At 41.5% G+C, this 25,896-nt stretch overlaps 1 protein-coding gene across 5 annotated transcripts in view; it reads right to left on the bottom strand.

The window, feature by feature from the left end:
* GPM6B (glycoprotein M6B) overlaps positions 1-25,896 on the bottom strand; it is a 106,454-nt gene that overhangs the window by 27,291 nt on the left and 53,267 nt on the right. The window contains exon 1 of one of the 5 annotated variants that reach the window (XM_005516640.2): positions 4,922-5,229. The exons of 1 other annotated variant lie outside the window; for it this stretch is intronic. In XM_005516640.2, the coding sequence (XP_005516697.1) occupies positions 4,922-4,982 (61 nt within the window). In that variant the 5' untranslated portion in view covers positions 4,983-5,229. Of the gene's footprint in view, positions 1-4,921; positions 5,230-25,896 lie in introns of those variants that run through there. 3 more of the 5 variants (XM_005516641.2, XM_014250522.2, XM_005516642.3) reach the window with 3 other exon arrangements.

Genomic DNA, 25,896 nt, shown 5'->3' with positions numbered 1-25,896 from the left:
TACAATACCCTCCACCCACAGCCAAGCTCCCACAGCTCGAGGCCTCCTGTCAGAACCAGGTTGTCCTCAATCCTGCAAAGACACAGAACTGACAGTGTTTTCATGTCACGCCACACAGGCACACGGATGGCGACTGTGGTGTTCAATATTCATTGGGATGAATCATCTTGCATGCCTGTAATCAAATTCACAGTGCTCAACATCCTCATGCTTGCTGCCTTTATCATATGGTTTTGGAGGAAACACAGTGTTGATATTCGTCTGTCTCAGTTGATAAAGCAGTCCTCGGCAGCGAAGAGAGGGTGTTTGGTCACTGATGGTCTGGTGATGAATACTGGACAAGGAGCAAGGCTGGGCAGAAAATGAGGAAGGGTCAGAGTAACTAAAGGAGACCCTCCCCCCCTCTTTGCCCCCTTTGCTCCTGCTGCAAAATCCATTGTGCGCGTACAGTGCCATCTGGGTTTCCCCCACCCCCTGTTACCATATCCCATGGCACATATGTCTAGGTTTTCTGCTTTCATGAGGTTGTTCAGACCAGTATGAGTACATTCTCTGAGTATTTTTCAACCCCCTCCTACTTAGAAACCAAATCCTATTCATTAAAACCTAAATCACTAAGCCTGCCAAATTATTATCCCTAGAATATCGCGTGTCCCAGATTCTCCCAGGGCTGGACCTCTCTTCCTACAGTCGTATTCTTCAGGAACTTAGACTTACAGCAGTTATTGTTGTCAGTGGATCTGAAACATCAATCAACTGCTTTAAACTGGAAAAAATATGCAGCATACTAAAAATCTTTGAATGGCTTGACAGCTCTGATACCACTGTGTGAGCCTAACATTAGGTGGGTACCTTTGAAATTTTGGTTGATGATCATAACACATATTTTAAAAAATACTTTTTTTTTTCAATTTGTTGTAATGAAAAATACATCTGTGATGCATCAAAATGTCATAAGCTCACTGTGTAAAAATAACCTTACTAGAAGTGAAATAAACTGCACGACAATCCATTCCTTTCTCACACCACACTTTACAGCTTCATTTAAACACAACTGTACAACTGTGTGCAATAGTGTAAGAGAAGCATTTTCTTTCTATTTTTTACTAGCATACACTTGACTACTTAGAGCTTAAAAGCTGAAACATGGCTTCATATACCATAAGAATAATAAAGCTCACAACAATTACTGAGCACAAGATCTTCTTTTATCAAGAGAACATAAGCAGGGAAGAGCCAATTAAAAGGGACCTTTGGTACAGCTGCTCAAACTGGTCTTCATTATTCCTCAGCACAGCATAAGCAATTTGAACATCATATGTATTTATATAAGGAACCTAAACCCTGATATTGTGGCTTTCTTCCATCTTGTAATTGGTGAATTCACCATGGTCATCCACAGTTGGGGTTTATTTTCATTTTTTTTTCATTTTGCAGCTTGGTAGTATTTCTTACAGTTAAATGAAAAGGGAAACTTCTTGTCTCTGTTAATGTGTATCAGGATCTATATCCTTCACTGCTGATGCAAAACGGCATTTCGTTTTTCTTATTTATTCCACCTCAGTAAATCTGCCTGCCCAGTCCTCACATTTTGATTTAATTTAATGCCTGCAAGATAAACCCTGTCATTTATAATAATTTGTAAACCTTCATCTTTAAAATGCATCCAATCTGTCCTGCAGCCCTGCAAAGTATCTGTTAAACATTTTGCTTCAGCTTTCATGGTGTTCTCCTCTGATAAAGGCTGCTGATACACAGCATAAAGCTGACTTATTTCTTATCTCCATCAACATGAGGGTTGTTCCAATTCCAATTAAAAAAACTGGGGCAGCAGCCACTCATCTGGGTGCAGAGAAAAAAATGTCAGATAAACACTGAATCCATCAGCTGGGTAGTATCGCTGCCTGAATCAGGCAGGGGATTCATGAAAATTATTAAAAGATAGAATGGAAATTCTATACAGTTTAGCAAACTTAAAAAAATCTAAATAATTTTCAACCATTTTCATTTATTCATCTGTAAATATTCATAAGGCACATTAGCTTGTGCAAATTGTCTCAGCTACACTGCAGTCCAAAATAGCTGGCTGTCCACATTTGCCACAGAGATGGGAAACACAAACCAATACCTTTGTGGCACCACTGCTCACATACGACTGCTTTAGGTGCTCAAACTGAAAACACACCTCTCTGTTCATGCCAAGTGCTCCAGTAGCATTGCTCACCAGGGTCCTCACAAGTATTGGGAGCCCTGTACACAGACAGCATGTAGTCCTAGCCCAACTTCTTCCAAGTATTTATTCCACAAAACTGCAGCACATCATCAAGAAGGTCGTTGCATTGAAAACACACCCCAGAAACATGCAGTTTAAAATTCTGGTAAAGGGAAAATACCCTTTAGCTTAAAAGCATGATTTGCTATTAGTTAAATGCAGATACTTTCCCCAAAACTTGGCAGTGAAAAGCATACTGAGAGTGAACTTGAATACCCAAAGCAGAATGCTCATGATCTTCCCTTGCTCAGTCTTAGCAGTAGCAGCATCTCCCAAACCCCTTCAGATGATGGTTTATCTCCTTAGGCTTTGCAATAAGTTTCTAGAAGTAAGAGTTAAGAGACCCTGTCATAGGACTTCAACTGCTTCAATCTGTGGCAATTGCCTTGAAATCACTGGATCTAGGGCATCTCACAAAGGATGGCCATTACCAAGTCCAGGTGGGATCCTAGAGGAAGAAGAAAATGTTGCAAGGCTGGCAAGCATGTGAGGCATAACAAGTAACAGATGTGGTCCAGAGAGTAAATTAAGGGGTCTTCTTTTCTATACCCCAAAATAAAGCAGCAGCATTTTCCTGCAAGTTTCATTACACAGAGAAAAATCTCATTTCCCTCCACAGGAGCTGCCAGGGAAAGACTGAAAAATTCTGACATTTGAGAGGTACCTGATGCCTGCTGAGCCCATCTGAAATCCCAACTGGACTCGACAGATTTAGGACTTTGGAAAATCTGCTCCTCAAAACCAAATATGTCTCTTCCATGATCACTTCACAGCAGTAACTTTGCAGGGGGATCTGGTCTATTTGTTTTGCTATAGAAATTAGAAGCAGGACTGTTTCAGCTTTCTGCATTTTAATTTACTGTGAAGCATATTGAGAATTTAAGTGAAGAGAAATACAGAGCATAATGTGAGAGACCATGTGTTACTTTCAGGAATCCTAGAACTGGCAAGAACAAAGCCTACAAGTGTTACACACATATACTTATGTAACAGATCCAAAGTACAAAATTATCATAGAAAAAATTAAGAAATTGTGGCAACATTGGGATAGGAGGCTCCCTGCTTGCATTTGATGAAAGCAACAGATCAACCACCTTGACTTGGAAGCAGATTTACTGTTCTACATGTTGTGCTTTCATCCTTGCCAAAACAAAAGGGAAGCCATAAACTCATCATAAACACACTCAGCAACACATTTTGTTTTGCGCAGCTGCTAATGCATACGGATAACTTTCTTTAGTGTTCATTGTAACATGAATTCCACTGCTTTAAAAGAAGCTCGTCAATCAGAAGAAAGAATTTCTGGAATTTTTGAAGAATGATCTATCAATTCAAGGCCATTTTATAGTCAATCTGTTCAGGACATTTTGTACATTAATTACTCAAAAATCTACAGTGAGGTGGGTTATTGTCCACATACACTAATGGCTTTCAGAGTTTAATCTCTCATCAGTGGACCTCCTTTTGTGAAATCCCTAAGGGATTATGTAGTACTATGTCTAATCACTTGACAAATTTCATTTACTTGAAACTGAAGCTTGTTTTATATGAAGTGTGTAGCAGGAGTCAGATTCAAGGAAGGAAAACAAAATCAGTTACTGGACACTATCAGGATTTATCATGTTTACATCTGAACTGCTTAACAATCGATGAAAGAATTCTGCTTGGGGAAATGCATTAGTTGTTTATCAGCCGCTTAAGCCTATGAAATACTCAGATGGGATACTCAGGTTGCTGATAAACGATACACAACAGGTTAAAAAAATGTACCATGACTCAAGTAAAAAGCCAGTGGAAATTTAAATAATTTTGTTGCTGCTGTATCATTCAGCAGCCTGCTACAGTGAAGAGGAATGGCTGTTTGACACAAATTATACAACACAGAAAGAAAATATCCCTTGTAAGTTGAATTTATGCTCTGAAGTTCAGCACTCCAGACCAAACAATCAACCTGTACAGCTGGGATGGATGAAGCACCTCTCTTTCAGCGCTGCCATCTCCCTATCACAGAACCATCACCATGGAATTGTTCTCTCCATTAAGCAGCAATTCTCAGAGATTTCTGAAATCTAATGTTGCAAAACTCGCTCCATTGTTCCCCCTTATCATAGTGCAGGCAGATAGCTACAAAAGTACAATTTGCCAGATGACACCACGGAAAAGGAATTTTAAAAAAAAAGAGTAGCATTTGGCATCGAGCTCACTACACGAAGGCTGTGTGACATTATAATCTATTATATGTTGCTATAACCTAGGTCTCCCACACTGCATTGCAAAGCCTTGTTACATGGCTAGTCTCGATGAAAACACTAGATTACAGCTCCGAAAACAACATGCAAACACACAGGCACACGCTACCTCTGTAAACCAAATTAACCAAAATATGTCAAAGACGCAGCAATAAGAAGACTTCTTTTGCAAGCATCATTTTGGGTAGGGTTAGGACAGATTCAAAGCAAATACAGACGCAGACAGAAAGGCTGGTGCTCTATTAATTGTCAAGCCATGCAGGAAAGGACGGCTGAAAGCCCGAAGATGCAGTAATGATTGTTTAAGAGCTATCTGAAAAAGTGACAAAACTGGCCTAAACCTCTTTAAGCCCCCTGAATGAAAAGATTTAAACAGGCTATTGTTAAGACCCCTGGGTACCTTTTTTCTCTTGGCTTTGTTCTGCATTTTCCTCCGCTGCAGTTTCCATGGCTGGCTTCATACCATCCACCAAAAATGCCGCCCCCCCTCCCCCCCCAGCAAGCACTTTTTCTCTTCGCCTCCTTTCTCACTCCCTTCCGTCTCCTATTTACAGCGGCGGTGATTGAGCGGCTCTGTTCTCCCCTACAGTAGATTACAGTCCTTTCCAAAATGCCAGAAAAGTCTTGTCAGCTTCAATTTCGCTCCGCTGACTGGTCCACGAGGAGCCGTGCCAGCTCGCTCAGCCGTACGTCACCACGGTCCCCAGCTATAAAATAGCCATCCTGTGCCGCGGCTTGCCACACCGTGGGCACCGGCATCACCCGCCCGCGCCCCCTTCCTCCTGCCCTCCGCTCTTCCCCTCTTTCCCCGTCTCCCAACAAATGTTAATCAATTCTGCGGGTAGTGAAAGGATTGGTGACATCGGGAGGGGAGATGCAAGTGAGAAAGAAAGGAGCCCCCGGCCGCTGTGAGGTGAGCCCCCCCGGCCGCCGTCTCTAAGGGGAGTGCACGCCGGCATACAATCACAGGGCTCCCTTTCCCATGGGACCTTGTTATTATGCTTTGCATTTTGATTTATTCCACATGCCCTCTGCTCTTTCAAGGGGTGGGGGGTGATGGGTCTGTTCTCTCTGTTTGCTTTCTTTGCCGAGAGTTCCGTTCACCCACGGTAAAAGACTGTGAGAGAAGCATAAAAGCAAAAGTGGGCATATATGTATGTACGTGGAAACATTAAATTCTTTCTTTTACTGCAAGCACAATGGAAAAAAAAAAATATCCAAGCAAGGAGACAGGAAGCAAGTTCAAGTGACCTAAAATGCATGTGCAACACTCTGAAAGATAAAATGTTTAAGAAAACACAACTTGGGCTTTAAAAGGAGGTCTGCCACTAGAGACCTAAAGCCATGCTTGGGAGTGAGCACAGAGTTGCTGTTCAGCACGCTTGATCATTTCTCTAAGTCCAGACAGACTGCAGCGAGATCAAATAAGCTGCACTTGAGAGCAACAAACTCAAGACATGCCATTGTTGCATTGCATGAGGTGACTTTAGGTGTCCCCAGCCACTCTTGTGCTGGGGAGCCACAGAGCAGGGCAACACCACGTAGAGGTATTGTTCCCCTCCCAAAACCCAGGACAACTGACACATTTAAGGCTGTACTGAGGCTAATTAACCTTGCCTGTCACTTAGCTTGTCTCAGTGCCTTACAGTGCAGCACACTGCACAGGGCACAAGTGCCCAAAGGCACTCCTTTGTGTGTGTAGGATGGTGGAGCAAGCATGGAGTAATGGCCTTTGTGGTCCAGCACAGTGCAGTTCTGCAGCCTGCAAAGACGCCCAGCAGATTCAGCAAATGCAGGGGATGTTAAAACCTACACCCTGAATGCTCCCTATAACAGATTCAAACAGGAGAGTGGGAAGAGGGAAGCAGTCCAAAGATTTGTAGCTGCAATTTAGTCTCTTCTGGTTGAAGTAACTACACCCACAATTTTGCTGTGCATTTTTACTTCTAGATGCCTAGTGAAAAACACAAAAGCCCTCAGACCCAACCATTACAGAAAGTTCCTGTCTCTTCCAAGAAATTCATGCACAAACCCTCTTCTCTCACCACAGCCAACACAGCTGTTACTTTGCTTTGGGCATTACTGCTCAGACTTCAGGCTTCAGCACAGCTGCCGGGAGATCTTGGTCGTATCCTAAGGTTTCGTATCACAGCATCAAAATTTGATGTCAAGCATTTGCCTAAAATGCTTCCTTGGAGTCCAGGAAAAGTCTGCAGTTGAAGCTCCCACTTCAGCAGACCTCTGTGTAAGCAGGATTTGTAGATGGCATGAAGTATCCTCAGGAGCCAATGTGGGGCAAGGGGTTGGGCTCCTGAAGGTAATCAAATGAGTAGCCAGAGCAGACACCTCAACCCAGGTGGCAAGGCATATTTCCCCAATCTTCCTCTCCAGTGCACAGACAGCAATCCACACGGACTGAAATCCCTCCCCAGCAAGACCATGCACTGCAAACACACTCCCTGTAACAATCAGCTGAAAGGTGAAAGCATGGGTGATGTGTTTGCCATATTCTTTTAACCATTAGTAAAAGTTGTTGGTATAATAATTATACAAAGAAAAGTTTTATACAAAGAGTGGGGTTTTTTCCCCATCTAACATCAGTAAGACTGAAAATCCAAATACACCCTGCTTGCTGAAAGTCACACAAATTTTAGTCATTGGTCAAAGCAGTTGATTGCTTCTGACATAAAATTCTCTTCTTGGAATGCCTCATTGTGCAGTAGGTACTTCTGTCACAGTCTAGATCTCTCTTTCTTAATGATCTTTGCTTTTAGACTGGAAGGTCTAAAACTTTAAAAGTCTGAACCCTCCCTTCAGACTATCCTAAGTTACAAAAGGCCTGTTTATAACCTGATTCAAGTGGTGCAGTACCAATACACTTATCAGTATAAATACACAGAAAATACAAACATAATATGGAATTTCCTTTATTTAAACAGAAAATACATAAGAAATAACCTCTGGTTACAGACTGTCTCTAGAGGAAACCTGTGACTTCAGCCCTCCCCTCTTTACCAGTGAGATTTACTCCTTCAAAGAGCTGCACACTTTCCTAATGGTGAGCAAAATTTATTAGGCAGACTCAGGACCTCAGAGTTCCTGATATTTCAGAAACCCAAAACTAACAGGCTGAGAGACTATTTCCTCGACTGTTTCCCCAGAATAACCCCTTCTCCAAATAGGCAATGAAAAATCAGTGCACAATACCAGAATCACCTTCACAAAAACTTGAACTGAACACCTCAAAAATCATCAAGCCCAACTATTCAAAATCATTAATCCTACCTACTAAATCATGCTCTAAAAGCTTCAAGTGATACATGAGTGTAAAATTCTCTCCCCTCCCTTCTTACTATTTTCTGGATTGCTGCAATGTATGATAGGCTTTAAGCACTTATCATTCTAACTAATTTCTAGATTTTCAAAATTCTACACCATCATTGGTAAATACAGCAAATAAAACAAAAATATTATTTCCTCCAGTGCTAACATGGGTGCTGATCTTGTGCTTTAAGCATTAATCTCAGACAGCAAGTTGTCTCATTCAATGTTCCCTCCCTTAAACAGATACATCCTTGTCATAATATGTGATGAGACTGGGAGACATCAAGTTTATGCCTATGACAACACAGCAAAAGATTTAGCCACAAAGAGAAAAAAAAATAAAAATGTAAGACTGATATTCAACAAAAACCTGCTTGTACAGACCAAGCTTATTTAGATAACCAGCAACTAGGGCAGGTTACATTTGAGAAGTTCAACCCAGCATTTTATTTGCAGAACAAGATAAAAGTGAAAATGAGGAGAGGGGCTGAGCAGCAAAGGTTTCTGCTGCTAAAGCACAGCTCTGAGCCTACTGCCAAACCTCAGGATGAATAGCAGTGGAGGAAAGTATGTGACGGCACTGTGGACCAAGTCATATTTACTGCAAAAGAGTTTAAAAAAAAATGCTTAAATCTATTTTATCTAGATATTAAAAAAAAACCCAAAAAACTCCAAACCACACATTTAATCATATTGCTCAGTCAATTAAAATAGCACAATTGCAGAAGTTAAAAAATATATTAGAATCCCTATTCTGTTCATGTGCCAGTTCCTTTTGAACATCTCTCTTTAATGTCACTGAATCTAGTTTACATTCCTGCAGGCTGAGAAGCTCTACCATAAGCTACAGCAAATTCTTCACAAGCTTTCAGGAGATGAATACACACTTGCCGTTTCTACAAAGGCTTCATAGAACTGTAATAAGAGTGTTCTCACATAGCTGAAGAGTAATTTCAGATTATCTATGAGATCCAAGACTCAGAAGTTAAAATACAGAGACTGTCCCTCAAACAAGACTGACACATAGTCCAAACAACTAATTTTAAAGACAACTTGTAGAATACTTTTTTTAAAAAATATTTAAGAGAAAGAACAAATACACGTGAAGCCACTTGGTGAAATGTAATTGCTCATGTTCAGCTTTAGACCAGTTACCGAAGACTTGCTTATAAAACCCAATCCAAATACTTATGCAAAAGCAGGCAAATTTTCCATGTGGATAAAATCAAAGCGTGACAAGTTTTCAGTTGTTCAGCAGTCATACATCTTGCAAGTACTTTACAAAAAAATTTAAAATTTGGGTTCATTCTTTCTGATATACTAAGTTACCAGGAAAATGGAATCCAAAATAAAAAGTAACAGTGGAAAATAACTGCACTTATACCACAGTATAAAACACAGACATGAGTCTGCACTGCACTTAGGGGTCTCAGTCTCAAATTTCTGTAAGAAAAAGCAAAAATAAAGGCTTAAGCAAGGATAGTGGTTATCTCTGCAGCCAAAGAAAATCACTGAGTTAACCAGTGGAGCTAAGTCCAGGAGGGTAAGCAAACCTTAACAGTGTGCAGATGCCTGTGCTGTGACTCCCTTAACAAAGCCTGGTGAAGATGTCAATGACTGCTGCCAAGATAAATGCCTGGTGGCAAGCAGCAGGCAAAGGAGATGTCACTCACTTGTTGAGTTTCATACAGTTCCCTGTCCAGCCCTCCTGTTTCCAGCTGGACCACTGCAGTTCCTCTGCTCTCAGCCACAGCTGAGAATCGAAGGTAATAAACAGCCCAGATCCACAACATACACCAGTGGCTAACATCTAGTTGGAATGCAAAAGAAAAAAAAAATCCCTTAGTAAGTGAACAGATGGTTCTGTATGGCTTTTCCAGTAGCTAGGTCTCAGCAAATTCTAGTCTCAAAGATGGCTCAGATTGCAGAGATGTGAAGTCTACAAAAAAAAAAAAAACAAAAACAAAAAAACCTGAAGAATTATAATGAAAGTGAAAATGAAAGAAAAAAGAAAAAGTTGTTGTGTTCTTAAGCAGGTGGGAGCTCCATTTCTGCTTATGAAAGGCAGAACAGCACAGAAGGAAATAAATAATTTAAAAAAACTATGGATTCTTGGATATTATGGAATCTAAGGGCCTTAGTAACATTTTCCTGGGTTTTAGAAACTTGTATTTAAAAAAGAAAAAATCTGGGGAGAATAATTCAAAACTCTTGACAGACAAAATACAGGAATCTCAACCCTGCCAAAGACTTCTGAGGAAAGACAATAAAAATGAAAACAAAGCAGCATACATTTAAAACTAAGCTGGAAGCAACATCACCTCTTGCATCACTCTTCTGTAGGCTGCCTGAAGTAGCACCATGCTTTTGGCAAGCCAGAAGGAAATATGGTGACAAACTAGACCCCATTTAGACTACAGCATAAAGAGCACAGAAATACAGATAATGAAAGCAAAGACTTCCTAGCATCTCCCACAGAAGCAGCTTTCATTACGCAAGTGTTCAGAGCTCCAGCTCCAGTGGCTATCCTCAGCTTCTACTCCAACTCCACAATTTTATGGCATAGTCTTCTACAAAGTGTACTGCATGGCAGGTTTCAAATGCTTGAACTTTACAATGAAGCAGCAAAACAAGGCTCTGAGTTACCCAATCTCCATAAATTTTTCTCTTCATCAGTAGCAAGATCCTCACATACATGAATAAAACATGAAGCCTTCAACGGTACTTCAAATGCTTCTCCATAATTTTAAGGGCTATGTTTTTGACTTTGGCACACATAACCACCTTTTCTTGTCCCCTCTGTCCGTCACAACTGAGAGGAGATTCTCAGCTATCGTGCCTCTGCCATGTATACTGCAGCAGGAAAATAATATGCTCAAGTTTTTTCTTTGTTGCCTTAATTCTGCACTTTGAAGACAATCCAACATACTTAGCTTTTGCTGTGAACCCTCTTCTCCAACGCTGTTGTCAAAGCTTACTGCCATCTCAGAAAACTAACCGGAGCTTCTGAATACTTGGACATACTGAAATAGCATCCTAGATATTTATGTCGCACTTGCCAGCACTCAAGTAGAAGTGCCTCTTGTACTTGTAGAAGAGCTATTTCTGCCAGCAATTTAGAAGGCAGCAAAGGTATTATTATAATATACTCCTGTTAATACAGCTGCTCCATCTAAAACACAAGAGCCTGAGACAGGACTGGTACTGGGAGGCTACCTGTTGATTATTTTTTTTTCCTCTACTTATAAATAAACATAAGTGAGTTGACACAAACATACCCTTTTGCTACACAAAGTCGGATTTAATCATACAATCCTGTTAACTTTACATCCAGTTCTGATTTTCAAAATTGCCCTCCCACTCTTCACATAGACTTCAGCATCCCACCTACAATCTCTCATCTATTCAGTGCTCGTTTTGTTCTCCAGTCTTGGCTTCAGTCCAGTCTTTTCACAAAGTATGGAATAAAGTAGGGAAATAAAAAGAAGTGCAAAACCCTCCAGCTCCCCAAAAAGAAAGCAGGGGCGCTTGTTGTAGAAGGGTACCTCACACTGCGTACTGGGGGTTCATGGGGAGGGACAAGGATGAAGAATCCTCCTAGAATGTCACAAAGGATTCTATGCATAAACCACTGATGTAGATATGTGTTTGTATGTACACATGCAGAAAACACGTGTGCATATTCATATGTACATGAAGAAAATGCATACAATTATATATGTATTTTTATTGAACAGTAAACCATATGAGCATCATTGGAACCTCTATGAGGAATGCATACTAATTTACAGTGTCATGCAATAGGTATTCAGTTTGATAGTGAATGCACAGCCATCCCACTGTACAGACTGCTACAGACTCCTCCAGCTCAAGGTTTCAGGGACAGGAACCAAGTCACCCAAGATCAGACTGAAGTTTGCAGCACAGCTAAACCACACCTTGGGAGCATTGTTACCCGTTCATCACAGTATCCTGGGTTGGAAAACCAGCACCAGGCTCTGCCATACATTGCTTCTAGACCCACTCATGGATTGTTGGGCAGCTGCGTGTCAACTTTTTGAATGACCCAGTGAACTCAAAAGTCAAAATGTTGATGTAAAAGAAAGCATCAAAATAATGATTAGTATGAGGTACTGAAATTCACTGTTTGAAGTTTCAGCATCTGTAGCTGAAAGCATCGGTAGCTACAGACGATTGTAGCTGTTTCGTAAAACAGAAAATTCCCATTCCAGTGTAATTAAACTATACTTTGGGAAAGATCCTGCACCAGTTCTGTCGTGCAATGCTGGACTGCCTGTTGAATTGCAAATATAGTCTCTGTTCACACATAAGACACTAGTCATGAAATCCTCAGTTAAGACACTAATGAACGGGTCCCCAATTAATCACTGTATTCTTTGCAACAGCAGATATCCTCATTAGGAAAGCAGCAGGACATTAACAAGTCCCACGTTGAGAGTGTCCAATTAACTCATCGACTAAATATGTGCCAAGCAACTTCTCTGGTCTAGCTTTTCCAGTCCCCTCTTTCCAGCTGCAGCGATTGGGATCCCAGTCATGTCTAAAGTAGTGGTTCTTTTGCACTTTGCAAAGCCTTTGAGAGTGCCGAAGAGAACAACAAACAACGCCGCCCAAGTGTTCTACAGGTCTTTCACTTGCGCCCACAAAAGGCTAAGTGTGCACTCAGCGAGTTCAGCACAATTAAGAAAAAAAACCCACCCCTTTACCTTTATAAACAGGGAATGACTTAACCTGCTAACAACGAGTGTGGTTGGAGCTCAGTCTGGATCATGTCACGCCTTAATTTTTGCCGAACCTCGGCAGTGGGTGATCCTGCATACAAAGTGAGCTCTGAGACAAAAGTGCTATAGGGTGAGTTAAGGACAAAGTAGCAGCTTTCAGCCTGGATTCCCAGATAGGCTGTCAAGTAAAATCCCTTGCCAGGGCAGGATTATTCCCTAGAGTATACATTTTCAACACTTTGTCTCGCCTAATTTTCCAAGTGTCTCAAGCTTGGAGCCTTTCAGTGTTTGGTGAGAAGAGCCATTCTGTGGCCCGGCAGGTTTTGAGGCTTGGCACAAAGGAGGGCTTGCACAATGGCCAGGGCCCCACTGCAGTCAGTGCAGAAGAAGCGGCTTCTCCAGAAGGAGCAGGGGCCCAGCCTCTGAAATGGCCTCCAGTCCTGCTGCCTCAAAACCACCCAGACCCTCCTCTGAGCGATCTCTAGTTACATCCCCATTACTGTTTCTTTCCAAACATGGCATTCACTTGTTTTAAACAGCTGAAAGGCATCACTTCTGCACTTCGTCATGACTCAGAGTGAAATTCATTTAGCATCTACTTTTCTTCATCTGTTCCTTGTATCATTCCCATCCCATTTTATTTCTACTGTCTGGTTTTCAGCACATTTGTAACCATTTCCCTTGCACTTGGAGCTTCCTACGTGTCAACTCTAAGCAATCTCATTATGTGCTTCCCCTGTAGGCCCTCACTTTAGTTACTGAAAATGCCCCAGGCACTTTTGATTTCAGTAGTACTAAGACACATCTTCCATATATCTCACTACTAGTGATTCCTGAAGTACAATTATCTGCTCCTCCTTTCTGCACCATTTGGAGAGGAAAAGAAAGGAGCTAAGGAACCAGGGAAAGGGAGAAGGGATACTGAAAAAACCCTAATATAAAAACAAGAGAAAAGCACAAGGCAGAAACAACACCCAAGGCTCTGGCTAAGAGTCTTTCTTTAGTCTGTAAGAAGAACTCTATGTGGAAAAAAACTACTACATCAAGTGTGCATTCACTGTCCTGGAGGTGACCAAAGGCATGTTGCTTAACATGGGACAGAGCTCCTCTCATTGCAGCTCAAAGACTTGCCCACAGGTTGCAGAAAAAGACTACAGTTTCTCATGCCCAGCCAAAATCACACAGCCCAAACAGCTTGTTCACAAGTTTATTAGTACAGGAAAGAAACTGAAGACCAGCCACAGCTTTAAAAGTATTTATAAGCACTTAATTCCAGCCATGGTCCTCAGAAACTAATTGTGTGTTCAAGGGTAGTACATACTTCTACTGCAGACAGAACATCACCAGATTGCAAACACAATCCATTTTCTTAGTTTAATTTGCCATTAGTACACTGCAGGTTTATAGAGGCAAACAAACTATAACTAAATTTTCATTGCCATTTCAAACTGTTTCCAAGCAAATATCATAGCAACGTTATCAGATCGTCAAGTTCACTAAATCTCAAATTTTCTACAATAAAATAATACACACATGTTTAAAGGAAGACAGAAAATATATTCCTGAGTAAACTGAGCATCTCCTTAGTTCTGGACCAACTGGGTCCTGAGACAAACCTCATCATTTTAAGACCTTTACACAACTTTAAGAGAGAAGGAAAAAAAACTCCGAACTCTAGGCTTTTATACATATAGTCAGTATTTAAAGACCAGTGCTTAGAGAGTTTTAGCACATACCAAACATGAATACATTTATTTCAACCTCAAATATAACCATATAATATGGTAATAGACTAAGCAGCATTTCAGAGACTCAGTTCTGCTGTATAACTGAGAAGAAAGAAGTCTTGCCAGTTGCAGCATCCCCCATTTCCCGAGCTGAAGGTGACTCTACAGAGGGAGCTCAGCGCCACTGCCCTGCACGCATTGGCAACTTGGAAAAGCAGCGATGGAGGCCTTGTCACGAAAAATCTGTTATTTCAGCTAAAACCGCACTTAAAGCGAACAGAAAGTAGCTGTTCGTGTTACCCAGAGAGAAGCCGCGGGTGACAGGCTGCGGGCTGGGCGATGGCGGCGGGGCCCAGGCCCGTGCCCCGGCGGGGCCGCGGGCCAGGCCAGGCGCCCATGGGAACCCGCCCGGCCGGGCCTTCACGGGTGAGCGGGCCCGTCAGCACACAATGCCCGCAGCCGCGCTGCCAGAGCCCGGGCCGCCCCTGCTCCCCGCTTTTATCAGCCTTCATATCTCAGCGATGACAGGCCTGAAAGGGCTTCTGATGGGAAATGTGCTTTGAATTAGCATATTTCCCCCTGCATACAATGGAGGCATTAAGCTGCTGCGTTTTGCACGTCCAAACAAAAGCAGCCCAGGCTGTTTTTAGCAGCACTGCTTGAAGTTTTATTCCTCCTCTCCTCCCCGAGCTGCAAGCATATTTAACAAATTTTCACTCCTTCTGTAAAGAAGGAAGCACGACCGATAAAATCTTATTATTTGACCGGTTTCAGACTTTAGAGGAAGAAGACAATCTTTGGATACTGCAAAGAGCAGCGCGGTGTCTGTGCACCACTGAACTGCAGCCACAGCGAGCCTGCCCGGCTGCCCTCAACACTTGCCCGGACCTTGTCCTCGAGGGTTTCAGAACTCGAACACATTCATGGTAACCCAGTAGAAAGGGTCCTGTATTCAAAGCTCAATTTTAGCCCTGTATATCAGGCACACCGTTGATAGTATCTCTTTTGAAAATGATAAACTGAATCGCTGGGCTGTAAGGAACAGGGAAAAAAAAAGAAAAAAGAAAAAAAAAAGCCTTCTACCCATCCTGGAATTATCCTTTGGTTTAACAGGAGAGCTGAACCTCAGAAATACCACCTTTATGAAATGGCTTCAGTGGCTTTCCACTTTCACTGGAAAGTGAATTTCTATTTACCCAGGAAAAGAGGGCAAGAGGAAGGAGATGGAAATGAATTCAACGCAGAAGAAGAGGAAAAAGCATTCCTGCATCAAACCATCTTTGGGCAACAGCTGCCAGGAGAATAAATCTACCTCAGCTCAGTGTGTTTGTAATTGCTCATTAACACAGTTGGACCATTAGGAAGCCAGTTTGTGGTTTTCTTGGTAAAGACGCGTGTCTTCCTTCCTCCTACATTAAACAGAATTTTCTCTGTGAGGAAGACATAAGGTTACAAAGTCAAAATGCTTCTTAAGAGGATGGGTTTGGTGGTTTGGGTTTAGTTTTTCTTCTTCTTCTTCATCTTCCCTCTCCCAAAATTTCCACAGTATTTATGTAATCTTCTATATGTGGCACAGCTAAGAAGAAAAATCACACTCCTTAACAACATGAGATTACAGCAGAAAAGCAGAATGCCAATGAGATCCTAGGCAGGCAGCTTGCAAGTGAGATGGATATAAAAGCTCTTCAGAAAAAAACCTGGGTTGCAGTCTGCAGGAGTCTTGTAGGAGAAATGTCTGCTTTGTTCAGACTCTTCTGTTCTGTTTCAGAAAACTTTCCTGAGGATGAGGATCCATCTCCTCATTGATTTCTCTTGCAGCAATGCTCAAGATACTCAACAACTGCTGTGCATGAGCACTTTGCTCTCAACCATCCACTGCCACCCTGCCACGTGCCAAGCGGCCCACATAGCACCGCGCTCCCTCCCGCAGAGTGCCAGCCCCTGCAGATCTGCACAACCTGGCAGGAGAGGCATTTCACTCACTGATTTCCACCACAATGACAGAGCTCATGGCACTGGCACAGTAGTGTCCATATGGCAACTGCTCAGCAGCAACTGAGGTCTGACCATAGACATCCTCCTCCCTCCGGCAGGGACCTTCCCTTCCCACCACAAGGTCCTCTGCAACACTGAGTGTCTGCAGCCCAAGGGTCTGATCCCTGGTGACTCACACTCTTCTCTGATGCGCCAGCTCTGCCAACTTGACTCCCGGAAAAGCTTTTTTATAGTCTCCAGTAGCCACTGGTTCACTTTTTATGTGTTTTTTCAGGGGCACTAAGGAATCTGCCTGGAGAGGACGACACATTATTTGGCAGAATTTCTCTACTACCACATGAAACTTACCTTTTAAAGTCTGGACATGCATTTTCCCATGCTCTGAGGCATTTCACAACTCGGTACCAAAATAGTAGACAAGGCTGCCACGTTACCACAGGAAGGTCTAATGGCAAAGCAAAAGTAGAAGGGACTTAAGAAGCCCTTCAGAGGCCTTCATTAGGTTGTTAACAGATGGGTGAGAGTAACAAAGCAGTCTAGGCAGGAGAAAAGAGGAATTGAAGACCAAAATGGAGACTGATTTTCTCATTCACACTGGCATGAGAACTTCACTTTGTAAGCACGCTTTCTGAGATGAGTCCTTTGGAATCAAATGCCACAACAGCTTGACACAGAAAATTAAATAAAACAGATCTCAGCTCCATTCATATATAGTTCTCCTTATCTCAACCCATGAGACTTGTGCTACATTTTCTCTGCATTACCCAGTTAAGGAGGGCAGTGGTTTTAGAGGGCACCTAATGTTCAGCCAGGGTCAACCCACCACAGGTAGTAAGAGATATGCCCATTAAAAAGGTCCAGTAAACTCAGCAATGAGATTTTAGGCTTCTTAGGAGTGAAGGTCTGTCAAAAGAAACTTCAGGTATAACAGTGTCATAATTTTGAATTTAAACCAAGGAAAGAGAAAGCTGAGAAAAAAAGCCCTCCACTTATTTAGAAATACTATGTCTCACCTGCAGAATTTCTCTTCAGCCTCTTGGGGTATGAAGAAGAAAGGAAGTGAAAGAACTCAGACCAGGGTAAAGCAGTGCCTTTCACGTTGCTGACACCCAATGGGACCTGATCACAGCACTCCCCAATCGAGGAAATATTCTCAAATTTCATTTATTCTTCAGATTCACTGGATTCAGACCAACGATGAATACAGAGCACATGCCGCTATCCGCTGTGGTGTTCTGGCACAGGGCAGCACCCTGCCAACAAAGGCACCACTCTTCCTTTCAGAGAGCCCCAGAAAGAGCGCTCTGTGTTCTCATGTGATGAGGCAGGCTTTTACAACTTGGATCACTACAGGGTATTGAACTCTGACAGTATGCTTACTGAGGGTTTGCTTGCTTTATCTCAGACCTCAACAGGTATGTGTGATATCTAAGCTAAAATAAACCACCCTCATCACATCCATTTTGGCATCATGAGTCACTGTCTTGCTGAAACAAAACTACCTTCTCACCTCCACATTGAGTAAAGTGCTATTAACTTTTCCAATACCCCACCTACTGCTGTTTTCTGCTGTGCAAGTGCACAGCATAGAAACATCTCAGAATACGTTTCACGCTTCAGCATTCAGTGAGAGGAGGAAGACACAGAGAATGCAGGATACACTATGCCTGCTCCTGTAGGCAGAAATAGTTTTCTGTCCTTCTATATTAAACTTGTGAAAAAAAACCAAACCCCAAAACTATTGGCACTCACACAAGAGATTGATGTGCTGTGAAGCAGGACAAGCTCCACACATTTCCTTTCCTGTCCTTTTAACTCAGTCTAAAAAAACTGATTTCAAGGATCATTACTATTTTTGCTACTTTCTAAACACTGCCCTGACTTGGGGAATCTTGCTGCATATATCAAGGCAGAGGTGATTTTCAGTCCTTTCAGGAAATGGTAGAAATTTGCTAGTCTAAATTTTCTGCTCCAAATGCAAGGGTCCCAGAACTTATTCAGACACACAGATGTTAAAGAAAAAAGTATTGTGGTTTTCAAGTTTGCCCTTGGAGAGAGGATCAGGATTCATAAAACAGAAAATTCCTTTCAGATCAAGGCTGGAAAACAGAGAATTCCAAATACTGAAGAGCTGGGCCACCAGCTACATCACTACCAAGATCAGGAGAGTGGTGCAAATAGGCATAGAGCAGAGTGAGAGGAGAAGTAAATGCTTCCCCATGTCATCCTATGCATCCTACTGCATCCTAGTTGGGGAGCAATAGCTGGACAGAGCCCATGGTTCTACAAGCACTGACGTTTCCACAGTGATCCTGCATGGTCCCAGACATGCTGCACAAGCTGATCCCAAACCAGGGAGAAATAGCCTGTGTTCTGCTACAGAGAGCTTCCTCACAGAGTTGTACTACTGAAGCCAAGAAACCCAGAAACCCTCAAGGGCCTGGATACTTATAAACCCTTTTCTCCCCAAAAGACACAGTCCTCCTTTCTCTCTACCTATGCTCTATCTGCAGTGTTACGTCACCACAGATGTTGACAGAATTTTATCTCTCTTCTAAATAGATCAAAGAGGAAAAAAAATTTTATATATATATGTGTGTGTAAAAAAATCTCAACTAAACCAAGATGTAGCAACTAAGTATGTGGGATGCCCTAGAGGAGTAAAATGTAATTTTTCCACAGTTTGAATCATCTGCTAGTGTTATGCCGATCCATTCTCATAAATACCGTTTAAGATTTTTCCTTCAGGACACAAAATATATACTACCAATACATAGTGGGCTCTACTTTCCACCCCTGCAAGCTGAAGCACTGTTATGGATATGGTCTGTAAATAAGCCCTGTGCAGTCCCACAGAAAAAGAGACTGCACCCTTAAGGCTGCGCAGACAACAGACATTCAGAACTGCAATGGAGAAGGAAGACAAAAAAGCAGCCATTTGCATCTTAAAATATTTGTAATTTCTATTTCACAAATCACCATTTTCTTTTAAAAAATACTTCTCAGTGCTGGTGTAAGCCCTAAATTTAGAGACATGGGGAAAGAATTTCTATTCTTCTACCGTAAGAATTACAGAAGAAGTTTTTGCCTTCATTTCTCCTCTGGACCACATTTCAGCCTGAATTTAAACACTTTCTTACACAGAATAGTTGATGTACATGTAAGTGAATGAGATTAAAGAGGAAAGTATGTTTTTGCTTGGAAATATGCTATTACAACACAGTGCTGAAAAAGTAAGCACATAAATGGGATATCCTTTTGTGTTTGTTGAGGTACTTCACAAACATAGGACAGGTGTATTATTCTTTTTGAAGCATAAACTAGGCCACAAAAATTGCTTTCACAAACACTAAAATCGCTTTATTGATCTTTCTCAGTATGTGCCTAGATTTCCAGATGGACTCTCAGCTACAGGGGTCAATTAGATACTACAGATATCTTTAGACTTAATGGATTATCTAAACAGAAAATGTTAAATAAAATAGGTTACCATCCATGACAGCCACATCTTGAAGGAGCAGGAAAGTTACTTTCAAGTTATGCTCAGAGGAACAGTAATTCTTCTCTGAATTTTCAGCAAAGCTGTTTCTTTCCTCTGCACTATTTTTGAAACTTTACAAAAGTTTTCTAAACTCTGCATACTAATTAGATTCTAATCCAATTCACCAGATGTGGGCAGTCATCAGTACTCTTCACAAGACTTCTGATTAAAAAAAAAAAAATCAAAGTTGCTTCAGTTCCTCCTTGCAAATGAGCACTCTTCAGCATTTTGCTCTTAACAATGTATCAGCCAGGGCCAGAAGTGAGTAGCACAGGTTACATTTCTACCTCACACTGAGCTTCTCCTCTCAAAAATTTTTGTATGATTTCCTGTTTATTTATGTTTGTGCCTAAATGTAACATCAAAAGCATGAACTATTTTCAGCTGTAACAGCAGTCTTTTAATTCTTATAAATTTATTTGACACTGCTCCTTTTTAGAGAGGATTTTACAAAGTGAGAGAAATAAATAGAAATAAAGTTTTAAAAGAAAATAAAGAATAGAAATAAAGTTTTAAAAGTGATTTGGTTAAGAGTCATGCTGCACTTAGGAAATATCCATACAGCAGGAACAACAATTAACATCCATGACATTACATTTAAACACTGGCACCCAATACTTACTCATTAACATCCTTCTGGAATTCTGCCCCTTTTAAGAAGTTTCATTCTTTTAAAATAGCTATGCTTTCCTAATACATGATATGCCTGAAACCCCCTCTGACAAGCTCTACCAACTCAGTCAAATTTTTCCCACTTGCACTTTCACATCATTTGAACGCATGCATTGTCAGCCTCCTCTGCCTCCACCTCTCCTTTCCTACATTATGTGCAGCACTAATTTGTTTCAGATTATAAAAAGCACTAGTGGATTCTGAAGCCACTAAAAAGAAGTTGCCAGTATATGGGATCTGTGGGAAATTTGATCCAGTAGGTGAAATAAGACTTAACTTTAGAACTGATAAATAGAAGTTTCAGATGTTATTATAGAATAGGTTGCATTTTTCCTTTTAAAGTTATGCAGAAGAACTGTGTCCATTGCCCTTACAGAAAACTGCAAGAAACCTGTTTGTTTTTTTTTTTAGCATTGAGACAGATGGCCCTGGTTTCAAATATAGAAGACCTTCCTACACAAAACAGAGGTGCTGGCACATGATACGTGGGTGAAGGATATTCTGGATACTTGCCTGGGAATGTTGTACCCAAGAGGTGAAATAGCAGGATAAGAAAGAAAAAAAAGGAGATAAAAAAGAAGACGCTAAGAAGGAAGAGGGAAGAAGGAAACACCAAAGCAGCAGGCTCAGAAGTCATGGTGGAACATGTCAGTGACAGAAGGCAATGCCAAAAGCATCACTTTCTGAGCAGATGGGGAGTGCATATATACCTTTACATGGGGGTTCAGATTACTGATCACTATTTCTGAATACTAAATGGTGGCAGAGCCCTTCAGACTCCTTCCACCTCCCACATGAGTGTGAAAGGACACTTTGAGTCCTACCAGCAAGCAAGGTCATGCCAAATCCTCAGTGGGTTTCCACCCCACAACTGGACTACTTCAGGATCCCTAAATGAAGGCTCTCCCATCCAAGCAGCAAATCCTGGCAGTTGTGTTCTTGCTCTCAGTCTTCCGCCCCTGTTGCCTGTCACAGCCGTGGGCTCTCGGTCTTTGTCTCCCTCCTGAATAACTCCTCCTGCTTTCAGCCTGTGCTTAATCCTCCAGGAAACCTCATTCTCCAGAGAAGAAGAGTGCTTCTGTACATAATCTCCAGACAGCAGCTGTGACCCCAGCACCCAGAAAGGCGATCATTGTGCAGAACAGTGGTAGCAGGGGTGAACTTCCCCTCTCCCCCCCGCCACTCATTTAAGGGCTGCTGGAAGCGCGCTGTCACTTTATGCGTACACACAGCCAGCAGTGATTTTCTCTGGCAGCTGTGGGGTACTTGTCCCTTCACCCTCATTGCAGGCTATCCTCAGAATCTGCACAACCATCTATTTTATTATTTTTTATTTTGCCTTTTAAGGGATTGAACTTCCCACCTGCCAACAGAAGGAGCGCTTGTTTTTTGCATTCGGTCCTCGAGGCTATGGCAGTATTACTGAAAAGTGACTTTGTCCATTTTTAATATCCAAAAATACAGAACAGCTGTGCTTTCTTGAAGTCCTTTTGTATAAGAGTGGCTCTGAGACAATACTAAATTCAAGGCTGCCAAAGCTCAGACCTGAACGGCCTGAAAAATTCCTTTTTCTTTTTTCTTTTTTATGCTAGCTCTCAAGATACACTATACTACCAGCATGTCAGTAACGCAACAGGTGTTATCTTAAGGCAGAAAAATTTGAACACTGTAATTCTTCATGGCAGGCTTATCAGCTTTTTAGTACACTCAGCTTTTATTATTCTGACACAAGGCAAACTTACGTAACAGCACAGTGTGTACTAATTTATGGGATAACAACATGGATGTTGAGTTTGGAACACTGCACTTTTGTTTCAGACTGTGGATATTTCCCATACTCCTAAGAAAGGCATATGCTGCGCAAACACTTTTAAAAGCATGCAAGTGGAATTCAATATATTGAAAGAAGCTAAAGTACTCTGGAGCGATTAACAAACACGTTTCAACAGAATGGCACAAAAGGATAATTAAGAACTAAACCCACCAAGACAACTAAAATCTCTCCAATTTCTTCTGCAATTGATCAGAAAAGTCCACTTGCCCACTGATGGTATACAGACAAGTGTAAAAGTGGTTCCATATCACTGCCAAGTAACTACAAACCTTCCAATCTTCTAATGCAAATCCTCACTGTTGGAGGATTTAAGGGTTCCTATACGGAGACAGTGAGGATATATGTGGCCACAAAGCTGAACAATATCCCTTCTCTGACTCTTGCCTAATGTTTCTTCTTCACAGGCAGAAGAGCACTGGAAGCCATCTACCCAGAATGCTGGTTCTGGCAGAATAAGAGTCAGAAGAAAAATGGTATTAGAAAGACAGAGCTGTCTGATATGGCAAAAATACCAGGGGAAAAATGACGTGACTTAGTTTTACAAAATTAGCCTGTTTGACTTATCCTTCATCCCAGAGGACAAATACAAAACTCCTCAAGCACAAAGAAATTCCTTTCTCCTCTAGCTCAATAGAATTTCTCCAGACTCTGCCTATTCAATCCAAGCCATCATCTCCCCAGTGAGGCAAAACAAATCTGGTGAAAGGTAAATGGTCACCATTCATCTTAGCAAAATGGATCACAGCAAAATTATTTACTTTCCTCTGGCTCTTCCCAAAGTCTCCTATTCATTCATTGAAATATAATTGATATCAATATACTCCACCAGAAAAGAAAAACAACTAAAAATCACTCTCAGTGCCTTCTCAAAGGCTGAGAGAGATTTCCAGGAGGGATTTTACACTGAACTACTATTTGAATGCCTTTAAAACACACTTTCCCTTCCCTCATTGGCTAGAAATATACTTAACAGCGGTACATGCACACACATATTCCTGCTAGCTATGGTACACATCTTCAGGACTAGTGGACTTAATGATGAAAGACACTTTGCTCCCACAGGCTGGAGAAAAGCTCTCAGCTGTAACTCCACACAGTTGAGCCATTCCCACTCATGCCTGCTTCCCTTCTCCTGATAAAAACAAACACTTATAAACTATCTGCCATGTTAGTGCTCACACACAGGTTTCCCTGAGTACCTGAACATTTCTACCACAACCCAGCCCTTCTACAAATGAGGTACCCCCAACCAATCAACATGCTGGGGACCCCATCCCATAGTGACAAAAGACTGCAGGCAGCAACGTGCCATGAAAATTCACATATTATCATGTACAATCAGTGAGTATCAGTGGTACTTCAGGCAGTTGGCATTAGCAGTGCCTTCCTCATCAAGTGCCTCACAGTGAGTAAGCAGCTCTGGGGCAGATCTGTAATCTCTGCAGATGCTGTTTGCCTGTCTTCATCATGTCTACACAAATGAACATATGGCCTTCTAGCACAAGGCCAGCTTACACAGTCATTAATTAGATATAATTTCAGCCTGTTTGATGTATCTGATACAAAAATCTGTCCTCTGGCAGGAATGCCCTTGTGGTATAGAAACTTTGTCTCTTTGTGAATTGACTCATCTGATGAGGAAAAGCAACATTTTGTCAGTGACTAGGGAAATACCTGTTTATTACAAATGCAGGTACAGCAGTGTAAACACCTGAACTTGACAATGGTTTCTTCTTATTCTCCCTAGCTCTCACTACAAGTAGAAGATGGGCACTCCCATCTTTCTCTCAAGCATGTGATACCCAAGATATTTTCCAAAAGCACCACTACAGCTCAGCAAGGCATTACAATGCCAGTAATTCAGTTCTGCTGCCAGCTCAGACAGCTAGTCACAAAACTCCTGGGAAAGTACATGGAAGCAATCATCCTATACGTAAATACACCTCATGGCTCTATGTACATAAGTAGACTTTGTGAATTGTTGCACTTCACTCGTTTCTAAGTGAATAATCAAGAAAGAGGATTAATTAAGGCAGAAGACTCAGAAAAGTTGGTATGAAAAAAATACATTTTTGGTAAAAGGTGGTAATTTTTTGTTCAGATCTTGCTGCACTGCTTCATTTTCTCACACAGCAGCATAAAACAACACCAGGCATGTATACAGCCCCATACATGGGGGCTGCTACTCAGAAGTAACCAGAGCACATAATGGCCCAAAGAACTTTGAGCTATGCTCTTTTCCTTCACCATGCACAGCACCATGCAGGAGTTTGCAATGCAGCACTGTTTGCAGAAAGCATAACGAATTCAAGAAGTTTGTAAGAACTTCCCAATAACACGTGAGATGCAAACTGCCAGTTTATGAGGAGAAAGACCTGACCTACAGACACAGCCTGGAGTTAGTGGGGAAGAGAACCTTCTGTGTGAGATGTGAGGAATCTTCAGCAAAGCAAAGCAGATACTTCACAGAAAGAAGCAAGGATTTAACAACAACAACAGAAAAAGCACTTGAGGGATAGCATGAATGATTTGTCTTTGATGGTATTGAACTACTCCTGAATTACTGTAAAATAATTTTTAAATTTCTCTTACTAGTCTTGATTATACACCGGGTTACAGAACAAAATACCCAATAATAGTGGCCTTTCAAAATATGGTAATGGCTAGAGGTGCTTTTCTGTGGAAACAGATAGCAAGATCTTTCCTTTGGAAGCTAGCTGGTTCACTGGTTTCCTGTTGAACCCTATAATGTTTGCACATGCTTATTTTTGGCTGAGTAAATAAATGTACTTGAAAATGCATTGATCCCCACTTTCATGTGAACCTTGGTGGCTTTCCTGAATTTTTTTCCTAGAGATACAAGTCCCTCACAGAACTGAACAGTCAAAAATTATATATAAATATGATTATTATAATAGAAAATTAATCATAATTTCTCTGCAGTGTTTCATTGCAATGGATTATGTTCTAAGACTGACTTCCAGCAGATTCTCAGTACTAGCAGGAAAGTAACATTTTAAATATCTATGCTATATGAACAATGCTGTACTTATGCAGTATATTCATCCTTTCTCAGTTCTTGATTTCCAATTGATTAGAATTAATTTAGCAGTCACTATTTTAGTGTAATTCTTCACTATCAGCTTGTGAAGTTGGGAGTGGCTGACAGTCATCTCTCTTGACAAGCACTGGTATGTTCCTCATGCCTCTCTCCAGATGAGGCACCTTCAAGGAAAAGCAAGACAGAGCTCAGTGGTGTCCATACAGTCTAGGGTTCCTTACTGTTACCCATTTTATGTCCACAGACTGCATCACTGTTTCTATAAACTGAGGAATTCCAGGTTTGTTTGATGTCTTTGCCATCTCTATCCCTTTCTCATAAGAAAGTTGAGAAGAGGGATGACAAGAAGCTGGTAATGTGGAAGGCTCTAGAGAAAGACTTGGCACCTTGAGACCTCAGCCTGTCCTAACAGGCAGGAGACAAACCCTTGCACCACCCCAACACGTGGTGATACAGTGCTATATCAGGCCAGGGTGTCA

This window comes from Pseudopodoces humilis, chromosome 2 (assembly GCF_049639895.1).
Source record: "Pseudopodoces humilis isolate 2021_Gansu_Grassland_sample_001 chromosome 2, ASM4963989v1, whole genome shotgun sequence".
In the NCBI taxonomy this organism is placed as follows: Eukaryota; Metazoa; Chordata; class Aves; order Passeriformes; family Paridae; genus Pseudopodoces; species Pseudopodoces humilis.
Note: the sequence above shows the minus strand (reverse complement) of the source record. Positions and strands in the feature narration are given on the sequence as shown.